Source organism: Python bivittatus, unplaced genomic scaffold (genome assembly GCF_059951505.1).
Source record: "Python bivittatus isolate LINGU-HERP-01145 unplaced genomic scaffold, Pbiv_v1 ctg000220_np1212, whole genome shotgun sequence".
Classification (NCBI taxonomy): domain Eukaryota; kingdom Metazoa; phylum Chordata; class Lepidosauria; order Squamata; family Pythonidae; genus Python; species Python bivittatus.
Window position 1 is genome coordinate 17,489,134 of NW_028277048.1, and position 16,494 is coordinate 17,505,627.

The window sequence follows — 16,494 nt, forward strand, 5'->3', positions numbered from 1 at the left end:
AGAATCAGATGGTTTTGATAAGTCAGTAGGGTAAAGCCTGGTAGATCTGGAGAGCCAGGAGCAAAGTTTGGGTTGAATGTAGTGCTGAGTGTTTGGACAGATCAGAGGGAATAGATTCATCCGAGTCAGGGTCATAGGAAAAAATGGATTGTTTCTTTAATTCAAATTTAAGGCTGTCTCCTTACAACTCTGAGCAGCTTACTATTAAAGAAGAAAACAATACATATTATACATGCATACATACATACAGTTAAATGTCTTCCCTCCTCCATTCCAAAATAGCTGGTATTAAACTAAATATCAGATACTGAACCTGAGGTCAAAACATAAAATTGGTTTGCGAATATATCTGACAGTTGGCAGTTTTATTTTAGAGTAGGAACCAGGGATGGAATAGAAGCTGGAGGATCTTAGTGTGTCCTCTTATCTATGGTTATTGGGAGGTAGAAAAGGTGGGGAAAGCGCTAAGTCAATTCCAGCAGGCTGCTGATGGCTCAACATGTTTTGTTGCCATCCATTGCTCTAGAAAATCCTGCTAAGCCATACCAAGGTGACAGCAGGCACCTCCTCCTCCTCCTGCTGTTGCTGAAACAGCGCTGGTATCATTTCTTCGTTAGCTATTTCATGCTGGGGATCAGACAGCTATGGAGGAGGATCCATGGAAGGAGTACGATGATTCTCTGCTTTTTTTTTTTTTTAGGATGAACCTTCCAAAGGCAAAGGTACTTCTCTTTGAGCAGTTCTGTAAATTTAGGCCTCCAGGTATATAACTACAACACAGGGAAAAAGCTGGATTAAGAAGGTTTCTCTTGACATAGAGAATGCTGGGACCTGTAGTTGTTTGGGTGAGTGGTGAACGATGCACTCTCCAGGAAAGAACTGAGAAGAGGATTGTGCCTGTACTGAAGGTGCAGCCTTAGATCAAAGTAATGACCGAATGCTGATTATTTGCTGCATAATCCCAGACAAAGGGTCATTTGCAGTTTGTAACCTTGCAGGGATTTGTTGGTTGAATTAACCATGCAGCTGCTTAGGATAAAAATGTGTGCTTTAATTGGGACTAAGCCAAGAAGCACAGGGATCTGCTTTATATAAATGTTTTATGCGGCAAGAAACGGAGACTCTTTTGAGGGCGTTTTTCAGAAACTGCAACAAAAGATGGTGAAAGTGTTTGATGGTTCAGCGTGAAACTAGCGAGCCCATTGGCGGAGATCACAAATAACTCATGCAGGAAATATTGTCCTCAGGCACAGTTGGCTTGATTGTTCTCAGCATCATCATCACGCAGCTAAATTTGGCCATGACATCATATTTGCTTGATCAACTGATTCTGAACAAGAAGAAAAAGAAGCCCTAGCAACTTTCAGCAGGGAAAAAAATGAGGGAATTATAGCTATGACTGGGTGGGACAAAGGACAAGCGTTCTCAAGTATGGAAAGATGGTTGGAAAACATTTTGGGTCTCTCCATAGCATTACCTTGTCCCTTCCAATCTGAAAATGGAAAAACTTTAATACAGATTTGTTGAGCTAACGGTTCCACTACTTTTTTGACAACCATTTTTCTCAAAGCCACTCAAAATAGCTTTCAATAAATTAGGTATCATAATGCAGATACAGTGTTTTGGGTTGCCAATATAGATTTTGAACCTCTCCATGTTCTTATTCCCAACATAACTTCATCATGGAAAAAGGAATATTGGCAAGAAAACAACATAGGCATATCCATGAACTCACCAGGATTTGAGTTCAATTTAAGAGACTTTACCTTGTTGTATGTTGAAAGATAAGTGGCACACGAGATGAGTAGTCAGGAAACGCTACACATAGCTCCCTACAAGTCTAATTTAACTATGCGGGTTAGGTTGAAGCTTTTCTGGTTGCAAAAATAATTTTTGTCCAACAGTACAATCAAAATGCAGGTAGTGACATTCGCTCTCTGAATAAATGGTCATAAGTTGAGGACTACCTGTATTAGGTGGACTGTGAATTACAGCCTGGTACTACGCTCCTGGCCAAAGACTCTTAATGGCTGTGAATAATTGTGTGAGCAGCTGTTATGTTACAGACTTGGGTAATCTATTGCCTACAGTCTTGCCCCTCACCATTCATCAGACACTCTCCTGGAGTAGTAATACAGGGATCATGTGCTCCTTGGGGCGTGATGAAAAAGAAAGTGGTTGCCAGATCGAATGGCCGTAGTCCGTTAGGATAATTCCTATTTCTTGAAGGATTTCATGTAGTATAGCACCATGGAATCAAGCAGATCAATTGCCCTTTTTTGAAAACATCAGAAAGGCATTAGCTGCTCTTCTATTTGTTCTGAGGGTGGAATGGAAAAGAGAACTGCATGTTCTGTCCTCTGGGAGCTGATATGGGTCAGTGAGAGCCCCTGGTTTGGAACCTCTCTTGAAATTGAGGTAGGACATCTGCAGTGTTTTTGTCCATGCCTGGGACTTGACATGCTGAGGAAGAAGTGCTAGAAGACAGGCACGACACACAAACTTCCTGACATCTCTCTGGACCTGCTCAGAGCACAAGATGAGATTATTAATTATTATCACCACTGCCTGCTTATCAGTCCAAATAATTTATTTGTTCTTGAAGTTCCCTTCCAAAGGGATAGGAAAGAACTCCAGGAACAACTACAAGGGCTGACACATGGTAACTTGGCTGAGGTCAGCTGAGCAGACCACAGTGAAGCCTTCAGGTCCCCAGTTCACACGGCCCCGCCCCTGCTCACACGGTCTCCTTCTACGGCAGCAAGTACCTGTTTCCAGGGTGCTGGTATGCTGCAAAGAAGATTCTCCTTGCCTAAACCCCACAGGCTCACTTGGAGCAAAGCACACACACACACAGACACACACATGCACTACCAAGTTGGGAGTGAGTTCTCGTCCACCTCCCCTTGGGCTGCCCAGTCCACACTTTGAGCATAGAGAAACAAGACCATTCAGAGTCTCCTGACTGATGATAATTATTTTCCCTGCCAATGTTGTCTTGAATCCTTTGTCAGTTCTTTCCAGCTCAAAGTAGGATGGACAATGTGTGACCTTCCCCAGGCCACATGGGCTCCTCCAGCCCCTTCTTTGTGATCCCTATTGCTGAAAATAGGGGGCATAATTTCCCACCATTTTGGGGGCAGAAATCACGCGAACATTGTAATGGGAGCCTGATAACAGATTAGTATGACTTTTTAAACATGGAGTTCTACCATCCTCACTCCCCACAAACAAAAGGGAAAAACAGTCCAACCCAATTTGCATCATTGCTTTATCCACTGCAGCCCTTAAGTTCCCCTGGTCACCAGATGATTGCCCACCCCTGAGCTAGAAGGACACAGTGCTATATTCTATGGGCCTGCCTGCCCAAAATCATTTTCCATCCCTCGGTCACATGCAGCTGACATCTGCGCCTCCATGATATGAATAGCTTTTTTGTAAATATAACAATGGAGTCATTGACTTCTCTGTTTGCCACCTGCCAAGGCATTTGTAAATCTAAGGGTGAAACAAGCTTGGTTTTAACTTTATAAACATGGTTACTTGTCTTACTTTATAAACATGGTCCTCTATAATGCCTGCTGAGTGGTTGCGTGTCATATAGGTTCCTTAAGAAAGATAAAGGGCCAGTTGGTCTAGTGGTGAAGGCACCAGGCTAGAAAGCAGGAGATGGTGAGTTCTAGCCCTGCCTTAGGCATGAAAGCCGGCTGGGTGACTTTGGGCCAGTCCTCCCTCTCAGCCCAACTCACCTCACAGGGAAAATAGGAGGGGGAAGGACTATTAGGTATGTTTGTTGCCTTGAATTATTTATAAAAATAATAAAGGCAGGATAAAAAAAAACTTTTTTAAAATTACTTCTGTATTTACCGAAAAAGTAATTTAGAAAGATTTTTCCCCCCAATGGGAAAGATGTCTTAGATAAAATATGGTAATGTAGGCAAGCAAGTTTTTAAAAATTAATTAATTTATTTATTCTATTTGATGCCACCTGACTCCAAAGGACTCTGGGTGGCAAGTTTTTATTGTCCAGCTTTTCTTGGTGGGCATGCCATCTTAATTTCAGGGGCATTTTCCTCTTGGGTAAACATGTATTTGCTTTTTTCTTTCCAGCAAGCCTTGGAGAATCCCTGGAGCAATTTAATCCAGTGTACATGTCGGAAAACTATTCCCCGTACCCCACCTTAACTTGTGTAGATATGGCTTAAACACCATCGAATGGACGTATAAATTCAAATGGCCATGTGGTGCAAATGGGATATTTTCTGCAAAACTTGTCAACCTGAGAACCTTTGCCCTCAAAGTACCTTTCTGTACTTCGATGCAGCAAAATCCCTTTAAAAATACAGAAAGGTCTAGGAAGAATTTCCCAGGGGTCACGCTGTGCTGTCCCACTCCAGTGGGTATGATAAGATTTGTTAATCAATAGGTTAATGAACCAAAACTTTAACTGATTAAAATTATGATAAGCAAATATTGATCAGTAGAATTGTGGCTTTCAAAACGTACCTGGTTCAGTCCATCTTATTTATTTACTTAGCCATTTTGACAGGAATTAAGTTGGAGGGGAAGAAAAAACAGATTAAATATAATTTTTTCTTTTGAAAAAAAATGAGGGGGAACTTTTGTCGTTTCTGTAATTCATGATCTTCCTCAGTCTTTGCATTTATGCTTGCTTAACAAACAAATATTTTAATGCTCAGTCTTGGCAGTGGAATTAATTATGCCAAGCTAATGCGTGTGCAATGTATGCATATTTCTTCTGACTGTAGAACAGAGGTCTCCTGGGCATGACTCTTGTAATAACAACAGCATATTAGTAGGCTGTATCACAGCCCTGCTTGTTTTCTTTTCATAAAGAGAAAGTCTCCATAATCTTACCCCAAAGGCAAGATTTAATTTAAAACCAGGATTTAATTTTAAACCACAGAACCTATTTTAAATGTCAGGGCTGAGATTTAAAACATACCAAGTGATGTATTGATGCTTTATTCTTGACATCTTGAGCATAGGACTAAGAGTTTCCACGACCTACCTACCTCAAGACTGCCTATTCTATGAGGATAAAATAGAATGCAGAAATGAATGCCTCCCCTTTATGTCGAAGAACCGAAGATGACTGTCAGATAGATTTCAATGAAATTATAATTTCCAGAAATTAATATGCTTTGATCATCCAAGCCCTAGAGTGTGTTATGGATGACAGTATAAGGCACTGAATTTCCGTGATTATCTATCTATATGTGTGCTGAAGTGAAAGTTTCTGAGCATGTGACTATGTAGCCTTATAGAACTCACTGCCAAATGTCGTGTTCCTCCCTGGTATAAGTTATTTTTTTTTAAGGTTAGGTAACACTTTTAGAAAACAGATGTATCTGGTTCATAATTCTGGATGCCCAACACATCTGGTGGGTAACTAATTGGGGAAAGCGAGTTCAAGGCTACAGGGCACCTTGAGCCTAGTGATTCATTTTTAAATTGAGAGGTACTCTGAATGCAGACATATGTTTGCCCAGGTGCCTCGTTTGGTGTTGGGTTGTGAGACATACTGTAGATGGGTGCATTGTGCAGTAGTTATCTATTATTGCTGTAGCGGCACTCTGCTTAAGCCTTGAAAAGAAATACTGAGGCTGTAGTGAGCTTTAACTATAATTAACCCCTCTGCAACCTTTAGTTTCCTAATTATACACTCTGCTCAGGTTTATGCATAGCTTCTCTGCTTCTGCCCCATTCCTGATACCTTCTCTCTCTCTCTCTCTTATTTTCTTACACAGCTGAGCAGCTGAATGGCATAGGAGCTTCCATGACGGTGCCCCCCGTGCCAGCTCCCTCCTCGCCAGATAAACAGTCCTGCCTGGGATCTCCAGCAGCAGCAGTAGCCCCCCACCTGGCCACCTGCCCGGAGCCAAGCCAGAGTTCCAAGAGTGGGCCGGCCTGGGGGACCAAGCTGGGAGAAATCTCGGCCACATTGGCAACCCCAGCCACTCCAGGGGTGGCTCCCCAAAGTAATGGCAGCCCCAAGCCTGATGAAGAAAAGGCCAAGAAGCTGCTCTACTGTGCCCTCTGCAAAGTGGCCGTCAACTCGCTGTCTCAGCTTGAGGCACATAACAAAGGTATTTGTGGAGAGTTCAGAGGTAGGTCTTTGTGACGGGCTGTTGAGGAGGTAGGTCAAGCCAAGCAGCCCCTCGCCCTGTAGCCGTCAGCCCCACTCCCTTTCTGTGCAAAGGGAAACTCTGCTTTCTGAAGAGAAGCTGTGGAGAACCACGCATTCGCACACCCGCCTTCTAGGCACATGATTACAAGAGAAGCTCATGTGATGGCATGTAACAGTTAAGACTAGACTAATTCAGGAATTAGTTGTTCCAGATAGGTATTACCAGACCATGTTCTGGCATTCCCACTAACTAACCCCTTAAGGCAATTTAAAACCAACCAGTAATTGTTTTCACTGCTGCTGAGCAGGGAAACTCTGTTGGTGCTCCCCCACCTGCCGAGTGCAGGAATGTAAAGAATGGCATTCGGCGTCCCATCCCTGATCCATTTTCTGGTGTTTGGTTGACAAATGATTTCCCCCAGTTGCACTATCCCTCAGCTGTATTTAAAGGACCTGCTGGGTGTGGGAGCTGAACCTCAGCTGGGAGGGGAGAGAGGCCAATTTGAGCCAAGGAGCTGGAAAACATGGCTTGCCCACAAGATCTACAGAGTTTCCACGTTTTTAATGGTGCGATTCTGGATGTCATGCAACAGAAATGGTTAGTCAGAAAAGGCTACCAGACTCCTCCTGATTCTCTGCTTAACGTTGTTGCCGTCCTTTTCTTGCCTAAATTCTGCCAGTGAAGATCCCCCCCCCATTCCCTCCTCAGCCCAACTGTATCTTTAGAAGATGGTGGGAGCTATCCAGTGGCATCAACACGTGCACCCGCCCATATAGAAAAGCTGAAGTGGGGTGAAGAAGTGACCTGTTGAATGTTTGCCTTTACAACCATAGAAGACGCAGGAGCCCTGGCAGGAGGGGAGAGGAGAAGCAACTCCGTTGTTGGTTCCTTCCTTTTCCACACGCCTTGCCCCCGGGTGCACCCAACTAAGAGTTTTATCTCCTTTCCCCCAAATCCTTCGCATCTTTGGCCTTGTAGCAAGAGCGTTGGGTGTGGTTGCAGAGCACATCTTGGCAACAGGACAGACATTCCCCACAAAGTGAGCTCACAGCCCCAGCAGCTCAAGCCTCCTCTGGAAAACCAGCCCTCCTGCCTTCCAACCAAATTTACAGGCCTGGCTGAGCAGATGGAGATCAGAATGTGTAAAACTCAGGGGCTCTCCTTCCAGCTGTACCTCCAATGGCTTGTCCTGTCCATCCCCACGCGGTCGTAGTCTGGAGCTGTGGGGCTGCGACTGAGGACTTGAGAAGTTGCTCAGGAAATGAACCCGGGGTCAGAACTGCAGAGCAACGGCATCACAGGGCACACCCAGCCGGCCAGTTTAACATGCTTCCCTCTGGTCTGTGAAGCGCGCAACCGTATGCTAGCGTCGCTTGCTCTGTCCTAACAAGTTAATTCTGTTTTGGCTCGGGAATGAATCAGGCAAGTATTCCTGTCCTGACAGATTTGATATAGGACAAGCTAAGGAAGGCGATTGGTGGATTTCCTGCCAGTGGGAGAACATCCATCCATCACTCTCTCTAACATGAAATGGGGTGGAGGTGAGTTAAACCAGTGTTTCTCAATCCCAGCAACACTGAGGTGTGGACTGCGGAATTCTGGGAACTGAAGTCCACACCTCTTAATGTTGCTGAGACGGAGAATCGCTGGTTTAGGGGCTTTCTGCCTCTCCTGCTTGTCCTAGAGTTCAACCTGAAGATGATCTCTCTGGCTGACTCACCCAGCCTACTTGCTCTGCCTTTCTCACTCCCTTGAATTTCTCTTGCTCACTCATCCTTCTCCTTTGTTCATCCTCTTACTTTCTTTTGCTTACTCCACTGCCCCTTCCTCTCGGCCACCTCCTCCCTCCATCAGCATCTCTTGCTCCTTCTCTCACCCTGTCATGATCTCTTTTGCCCATCTCTTTGCCTTGCTGGTTTGTTCTGCGCTTGCCCTCTTGCTTGCTCTCGCTCTCGCTTGTCTGTCTCTCTCGCTCAACTCTCCTTCATCTTTCTCTCCCCCTCCGTCGCTTCCTCCATTGCCATCTGTTCTTTGACCACCTGCTGCATCACCCACTGCATCGTCTGCTCCACTGCCTGCCTATTCTGTTGCTGGCTTTGTCTGTTGTTCTGTTTGCCATGCTTACTGCCTCTTGCTTGATTGCTCGCACTTCTCTGACTCTCACAATTTTGCGGGTTTTGTTTTCTTGCTCTTGCTCCTCTTTTATGTGTGCTCATCCTTCTGTCTCTCTCTTAATCTCTTGTTTACCCACTGTCTTGCTTTGTTTAACAATAGCTGCCTGGAGGCTGTTGACAGGTGCTGGTCCGTGGCCCCTGATGCTTCAGCCGGTGCTGCTTTGCTGCACAAGCTACCTGTCAGAGCATTTATTTACCTGGATAGATAAGGAGTCTGGGTAATGGCTGAGTGGCCCTTTGCATCAAAGGCAGTGCCTGGTCACGCCTGTTGCTCAGATCAAAATGGCCATGGAGGGAAGTAGTCTGATCAGAAGAAGGAGGGAATGCACCCACCACAGCCCAAACAGTCACAGATCCCAGCCCCAGCAGTCAGTCACCACAATCTCTGCCGAAGCACTACAAACTCATAGTTTACTGCAAGTCTTGTGTTGAGAGAAGAGGAAAAACATCACTTAAACACTGGAACAGATAAACATGAAGTTAGGTGTCTTCAGCTATGGGTTAGGGATAAGGAAACGTTCCTGAAGAATTATTAGTGAGGCTTCTTCCCACTGCAGATAGGAAAGGCCATGCTTGCAAGCAGGGCTGGCTTGAAGTGAAAAGATCCAATGATCCCTCTGCTGTTTGGTCACCATGCAGCTCTTAGTGGGCTGCCTCTTAATACACATATCTAGTGTATTAAGAGTTGTGTGCTGGGGGGAAGCCATTTCTTCACTTGGCTAAAACTATTGTTGTAAAATCTTCTGTTGTGTCAAATCATTCACTGGAAAACTGTAATTCACTGAGAATGGGTGACAAGGGAAGAGAATGTTAGAACGAGAGTGAACTGTGGTCTTAAGTACCCAACAGAATAAGGACCAAACTTGGTTAAGACCTCATTTTGGTCATAATATTTTGGGACTAGTTCCCTATTGCATCTCTTCTGTCTTCTCTAAGATACTCATATCATTCCTCAGATCTCAGAATAAGGCAATGTGAAAAGATGTTTCAATACTGTAATACTAACAGTTAACATGTATAAATCCATCTCTCCCTGTACCTTGTAGAAAGAATAGGGCTACAGATCTGGGCTGCAAAACTCCAGATGACCACTTGATGGCAGCAAATTCTAAGTCTTTGCTGCCACGGAATGATCATCTGGATTTCTCCAGCCCAGGTTTGGTACTCCTAAACAATATAAATTGAATAAATAAATGCATTCTTAATTATTCACAGCCCTTTGCTTATTTAAGGACAAAAGTTCAAATTAAGATAAATATTTTTAAGTAGTGTGCTTAGAACCTGTACATCTTTTAGAAGAAAAAAGAAACAGCCATAAATAACAGCCAGTTTGGATTGGAAACTCAGCTGTTTCTTCCTACATTGGGTTTCTGGGAAGGGCCTCCTGGCCTCAAGAACCAACACATTTCAGTTTAAGGGTATGCAGTGAGCATGCAGGAAAGAATAAGCTTCTATTTTGTGGTGAGATTTGAACCAGCAACTTCCTGACTTCACAGCGTTAATTGGTGCATTATACCAGTGTTTCTCAACCTTGGCAACTTTAAGATGGGTGGACTTCAATTCCCAGAATTCCTCAGCCAGCATGCTGGCTGGGGAATTCTGGAAGTTGAAGTCCACCCAGCGTAAAGCTGCCAAGGTTGAGAAACACTGTGTTATATTGAGGAAACATAGGAAGCTATTTTTTCCCTAGCTCAGACTAGTTAGCCCTAGATGGTTTGCTGTGAGCAGGAACTCTAGGATACATGGCAGAAATCTGTTGCTGCTGCCTGACTGAGAATACCAAGGATTGAAAGTGGGACTTTTCTGTATGCAGGAATGAAGTTCTGTACTGCAAAGATTCAGGTCGTGCAGGATGTAGTTCTTTTAAAAGACATGTATGTGGGAGTGGTTACATGGGTCTCTGTTCCCTCTTTACACACTTAGCAGGTGAGTTGAGGGGCGAGACTTTTGTCTATAGACACACTGTACAAACACAGAAATCAATATTGGGTGCGGAATTCAGCATTGGAAAGAAGTCAGTATTACTGTACTCACCTGGATTCCAACCCTCCCTCCCCCCCCAAAAAATTACTTTTCAGACAGGGGCATCTTCTTAGATAAGCAATGAATCTCGTAATAAAGGCAGATTTTTTTTCCAGTTTGAACTTTGGGAAATATTCTTACATCCAAAGTCATATTCCTTCTGGATATGTACAATATTTCAGAAAGCAGTAGTTTCAACAGGATTCAACAGGATTTGCCGCATACAGAGGACAAATTTTTAACGCCCTCCAGAGTCATTCTTCTTTCTCTGTGATTAACAAAAGCAGACTTTTATTATGGAATGTGACCCCATTTTATTAAGTACATATAAATGACAGAATTTAGCTTTTCGTGAAGCATAATTTGGAATATTTTATTCCTCCTAGCTTGCTTTATTTAGTAGAGCATATGTCCAGTCCTTACATCTAGAATATCACAGAGGTTCTGTGCTCTTTAATTAGACTCTGAATTAAAATATTGAATCGAAATGCAGATTTTCTTGTCTTATGTGATAAATACCCATCCTTTAAGATCTCTTTCTAGGGATTAGAGTGTGTTGTTGTTTCTGATTAGTAATAGGGCTGAATTAACTTTATTGTTTTTCATTTCATTTCCTACGGGAGTCACTTTCTGACCTTTCAATTTGGATATTCCAAGTCTGTTTGTTACTTTGAATAAACAGATTCCAGGCAATATGGCACTAGTAAAGCCTAAGCCTCTTCTTGCCACTGAGATTGTAATATTGTACCATCTATTTTAATATATTAAAGTTTTTCCTGCAATTTCTCATCGTAATAAATGTCATCATCCTGTTGGAATCTCATTATCCTGTTTGGCATTTGTGTTTTTATGAAGGGCCTTCGGTGTGCCCTTAATCCACACCCAAAGTCTAAAGGGGCACAATTCAGGCATAGATTTGTTCACCTCGGTGGCAATTTGCCCTTGGTCTTGTCTTTTTCCTAAATTATAACCTAGCGCTGGGATGGCTATAGGAAAAGCAGCCACTGGAGTATGGCTTGAGAGACAATCCTCACTTTCTCTTGAGAGGATTTCCAGTTGTGAAGAAAAGGAGGTTTTGCAGAATACAGAATTAGGACAACTGTGTTTAAATGGAGAGCTAGAATCATAGTGTCATGTTCAGCTTTCATTTTCTCTCTCTTGTTTTAAACTCTTTCATGTTTGTATTATTATACCTTTAGCAACAAGTTAATGCACAGATATTAGAAGATGATAATGTTTATCTTCAAGCTAAGAAAAGCTTTGTCTGCCAATATGTATCGATGAAGCTCTTGCTAAAATCTCAAGCAAAGCAGGATTTTTCTTTCACTCCTGGCAAACATAGTCCTTGCACCTCTCAATCAGACAGGAAGAAAGCTGTTTTGTATAGGTCTGCTAAAATGTTGGTGTGTGGTGTGTACATACATACACACGCATACTCAAAGACTTTCTCATAAAGTAAAAGCAATATTTAGATGCAATAAAAAAAATTAAAAATCAAATTGGCACCTAACAGTATAAAAATGGGACCTTAGAATTTCTATAAAATGTGGTGATTTGATAGCCAAAAAGCTGTAATGTAAAAAGACCCTTTATCTGAAGATAGGAGTTACTACAGGAGGGGAACCTGATCAGTTTTGCTAGATGAAAGAATCAGTTCTATAAAAAAGATGCCACTGCAGAAAAGTCTGTTCTGTGTCCTTTCTGACCTTAGTTCGTCAACAAGACAGACTGAATTATAGGTTAAATTCCTGTAACTATAGAGTTGTAACTCCTAAGATGACAAGGAGAAAGAACTGTAGATGGAGGATAACTTCTGCTACCTTAGAGGACTACATTATCTCTACCAGTTTTGCTAATAGCGTTCCTTTAAGAGGAAGCATCCAGGAGAAAGTGCTGCAAGAAATGTTTGGTGGACATTTCTCAGGAGGGGGCTTTCAGCATTTATAGTTTCGGAATTGTGTTATACTCTCCTAGGTACAAAGCACAAGACTATCCTGGAAGCGCGCAGCGGACTGGGGCCTATCAAAGCGTATCCACGTCTTAGTCCCACAACTGGAGGGGAAGCAGGCAGCCAAGACCCCAGTGCTCAGGAGAGAACCTTCCACTGTGAAATCTGCAATGTCAAAGTTAACTCGGAGATCCAGCTCAAACAGGTGTGAAACTCAGTCATGACACCATGTCTGTACATCTTACCAGAGGAGAACCTCCTCCTTCTCGGAAGAAGAGTTGGTGGGACACAAGAGTACCCAGGGATGTTTTACAGTTATACTTAGCCCTAAAAACATCTTCCTCCTTTTGCCAAGACTCAGATACAAAAACAGTACAATATGAAAGGAGGCAGGGTCTCTGAAAATACATACACAAAGCATATTTCTCTCCCCACTAAACAGGGGCAGCCATCCCTCGTGTGTCTGGGATTCAGAAGATGAGAGATTTCATGTCAACATTCATAGCTTCCTGGGAATTTTGAGTCTCAAGATCAGGACTTGATTTCAGGAATTTAATAAGCATTCGTTAACTCTAATCATGGAGGCACAGTGACGTTCTTGCCCAGGACCTGCTTATTAAATGCAGATAGCCCCAGGTTGCTCTATTATCACTTTGGAAGATGGGAGGAGACACTGGGTTTGCCACTGCAGTTACCTGATTGAAGCCATGCCTGCACTCATGAGCCAGTCTGCACAGGGGCTGTGGACTTCTGCTAGAGGTAGGGGCCCATAGCAGGGGTGTGCATGTGCCTCTCTCTTAAGTGTGTCCTCTAAGAAGCCTTGAAAGTACAATTTTACCAGCAGAAGCATCTCCAGTGAGCATCTTGAAATCTGAGTTCATCAGTCTTGTGCACGTGGCTGGACTGGCAGTGGTGACAGGCAACTTCTGGTCAGGGATCAGGATTCTTCACTTGCCATTTAGCACACTCTCTGTTTCTTCCTCTTTCTTCCTAGCATATTTCCAGCCGGCGGCACCGGGATGGAGTTGCTGGGAAGCCTAATCCCTTGTTGAGTCGGCACAAGAAGCAGCGTGGCATGTCAGAGCTGCCAGTGAGTACCTACAGGCATTTGCCAAGATGGGCTGTGGATTTTCTTTTTTTTTAAATAGGCTTGAAGAGCTGGCACCCCCTGAATCAGGCCACCAGACTGAACCTCTCTTTGTCTCTCTCTCTTTCTCTCCACAGGGCTCCCTGGCCTTTTCCAAGGAGCTTCCCAAGTCCCTGGCAGCTGGATTGCTACCAAACCCCCTGGCTGTAGCAGCTGCCATAGCAGCGGCAGCAGCTTCCACACCCCTGACGCTGCGGCCTGCCCCCACGCCGCCCCTGTTGCAGGGCCCACCTTTGACGCACCCGCTCCTGCGTCCGGCTCCGGGGCCCATCCGAACTGCACATGGACCCATCCTCTTCTCGCCGTACTGAGGCTGCCCACCCACTCACCCGCCTGCCACAATCCCGGGACTCCTGGCTCCACCAGAACCACACCGCCCTCCCCCGACAACTAGCAACCGGTCCCGGCAATCTCACGAGGCGTCCAGGCCCACTGAAGGGAGCCTTTTACTCTTCCTCCCCATCCTTTCTCCTTGTCACGGGAAATGGAGTTCTTTTTCCGAGAAGAGAAAGGGAAGACGCCCACCCTTCTGCACCCCTGCACATCCATGCGCCTGCCGCCCACCCTCTCGGGATCCCAGCCGAATCTGCACAAGTGCTGGGCTCCTGCAGGGGGCTGGGCTGAGGTGTGCTTCTCAGGGTGTGCCTGTGCGTGCACGCGCGCGTCAGTCTCATCTTCTGAGGTACGAAAGGTTGGGGAGCGGAAGTGCCTCCCCAGGACTCTGTGGCGCATTGGCGAGGGAGGCAGTTCTGGTACCTCAGGGACTGATCAGCAAGCAATCTCCTTTCATCCCAGAGCTAAGGGGGCCGTTGCCCCCCTTACTCATACAAGCCATTGTCCACTTGCACTGAGAAGTGGGGGGGGGTGTATGTGTGTGTGCCGGACAGAAGACAGGGCCTCCTGAGAGAGTCCCTGCTGCAATAATGCTGGCCAGCACCTCCATGTACATATCCCCTGAGGTCCCTCCCTGTCGGCACCCCCTCCCCCCCCGTGCTGGCCCCTATCCTTACTGCGCTTCCATGCAACGGGGCTCCCCTTGGGCTCCTCACACGGCACCTCAATAAGAGACTGGCAGAGCAAGTACTGTGCCCCATTTTCCATGCCCCCCTGGTTCCTCCTGCATTGACCAGCAGACAAACCCAAGCCTGTTCAGTCACGTTTTTCCAGTCTGCAGAACTTTCTGTCGTCTGAGCGAAGAAAAACGTGACCCCATCACCTAGCCTGGGAATGGCATGTTGGCTAAGAGAGTGCATCAGAGCTGGGAGGAGTGGCCGGCATCTCCTTCTGCCTGTAGACCATTCCTTTGGGTTATCTATGCCGTTGTCATGGTAATGTGACATCTCCCCCCTTGCCTTCCCTATGCCTGTTTCTACAGAGTTGGGTCCCCACCTCTCCCCGATTGAATGGGACATTAGCCAAGAGACCAGGTTGTTCTTTTCCTGGGGATTAAGCAGCTTCCTCCTCCAAGCTAACCCTTCCCCACAGCACCTAAAATTCCAGATGCTTGTAAATCCCTTGGCACGCACCCAAGTCGGTGCCTGTTGGAGGACTACCTATGCTGTAGGTGTGTAGAAGTGTGGACGGTAGGGTTTGGAAGAACAATCAAGGTTCAGGTTCTGTCTTTCTCTGACACACTTGCACACACAGAAACAGACGTTGCCATCGGCTGATTCCCATTTTGTCAAGCGGAAGAAGAGCACCCGACTCGAAATGGAATCCCATAGCCCGGGGTAGGAGGGAAGATCTTCCATGTTGTGGCCCTACTACTTTTCCCTGCCCCTCTCCAAACTGTGACTGAAGTTCAGAGCAATATAGACACCGGCATGGGAGGGGAATGGGACCCACCTTCCCCCAACTGGCATGACCCACAGGGCAACCCCGGCCCCCTCCATCCCCAGATGTCCTGCGCTCCTCCGAGTCTGACCCTTTGTCCACCGTTTGTCTGACCATGCTAGACTCTCACCCTCTCTTTCTTGCTGACACCAAGGACAGTCTGCTTCGCCCCACATGGCACCTTTCCTCCCTCCCCTCCTTGCTCCTTGACAACAATAAAAGAAATGATAAGGCTCATTTATGCCTGCGCTCGGTCTCTCTTCCTGTCTCTCAGGGACTGGGGAAGCCATGATTTCAGGCTGGGATCAATCCTAATAAACTACCATGGACTGTCCTTCCTCCAAGCCTAGGGCCCAAAGCCCATTGAAGAAGGAGCAGAGGAGCAGTCAGCAGCATGAAGGCCTGGGTTTGGTCTCTTGCCACAAAGAGTTGCCTTTTCTACTGTTCCAGTCCAACAGACAAGTATATTCCGCACTTGTCTTGGGGGAACTCTTTCTGTAGGGCAGTGTTTCTCAATCTTGTGGAGTTTAAGATGGGTGGACTTCAACTCCCAGAATTCCCCAGCCAGCCATGCTGGCTGGGGAATTCTGGGAGTTGAAGTCCACCCATCTTAAACTCCGCAAGGTTGAGAAACACTACTCTAGGGGTATAGCTGCAAGCAGTCATCGTGTGACCCTGAGAGTTGCCTCCCATGGGGAAAGGGGAGGAACATTTAGGGGAAACAAGTTTTCTCAGCCTCAGCTCCCACTTGCCAATTTACGAATCTCCCAGCAAGGAAGATGGACTTAGCTTGGAAAACTGCCGAATTGCAAACGTGTTGATCTGCTGAGCTGAGCCCCTGCAAAGCTTTTATGGCTGTTCTCGCTGAATCTGAGACTTTGGCGTAGAAACCAGGAGACGATATTTTCAGTGGGAAAAACAGAAGGAAACTTGAAAGCAAGCATTCTCCTCTTTAGGGTCATTTCATTCTGTATTGTATTAACGCCGTCCCTGTTCGCGTCCCGGCACGCCTCTGCAGCACCGACCTTTGAAACGTTGCTGTTTGGAGCGGTGCACTTCACCGATCTGTAACCTGGCCTCATTAAAGCTGTAATGTTGAAAAGGCCCTCGGGGAAATGGGATAGATTTCTCAGTGGACATTGAATGCCCCCAGAGGCAGGGCAAGCATGCTTTGAAGCACCGTAGTGGGAATCTCATTGTCACCCACCGAGTTTAAAC

General features: G+C 45.6%; 1 protein-coding gene across 1 annotated transcript in view; it reads left to right on the forward strand.

Moving 5' to 3' along the window:
- Positions 1–15,507, forward strand: part of ZNF385A (zinc finger protein 385A) — a 73,008-nt gene extending 57,501 nt beyond the window's left edge. The window contains exons 4-7 of the mRNA XM_088138004.1: positions 5,772–6,110; positions 12,323–12,501; positions 13,291–13,386; positions 13,521–15,507. Coding sequence (XP_087994130.1) covers positions 5,772–6,110; positions 12,323–12,501; positions 13,291–13,386; positions 13,521–13,754 — 848 coding nt within the window. The 3' untranslated portion in view covers positions 13,755–15,507. The remainder of the gene's footprint in view (positions 1–5,771; positions 6,111–12,322; positions 12,502–13,290; positions 13,387–13,520) is intronic.
- Positions 15,508–16,494: the final 987 nt, after the last annotated feature.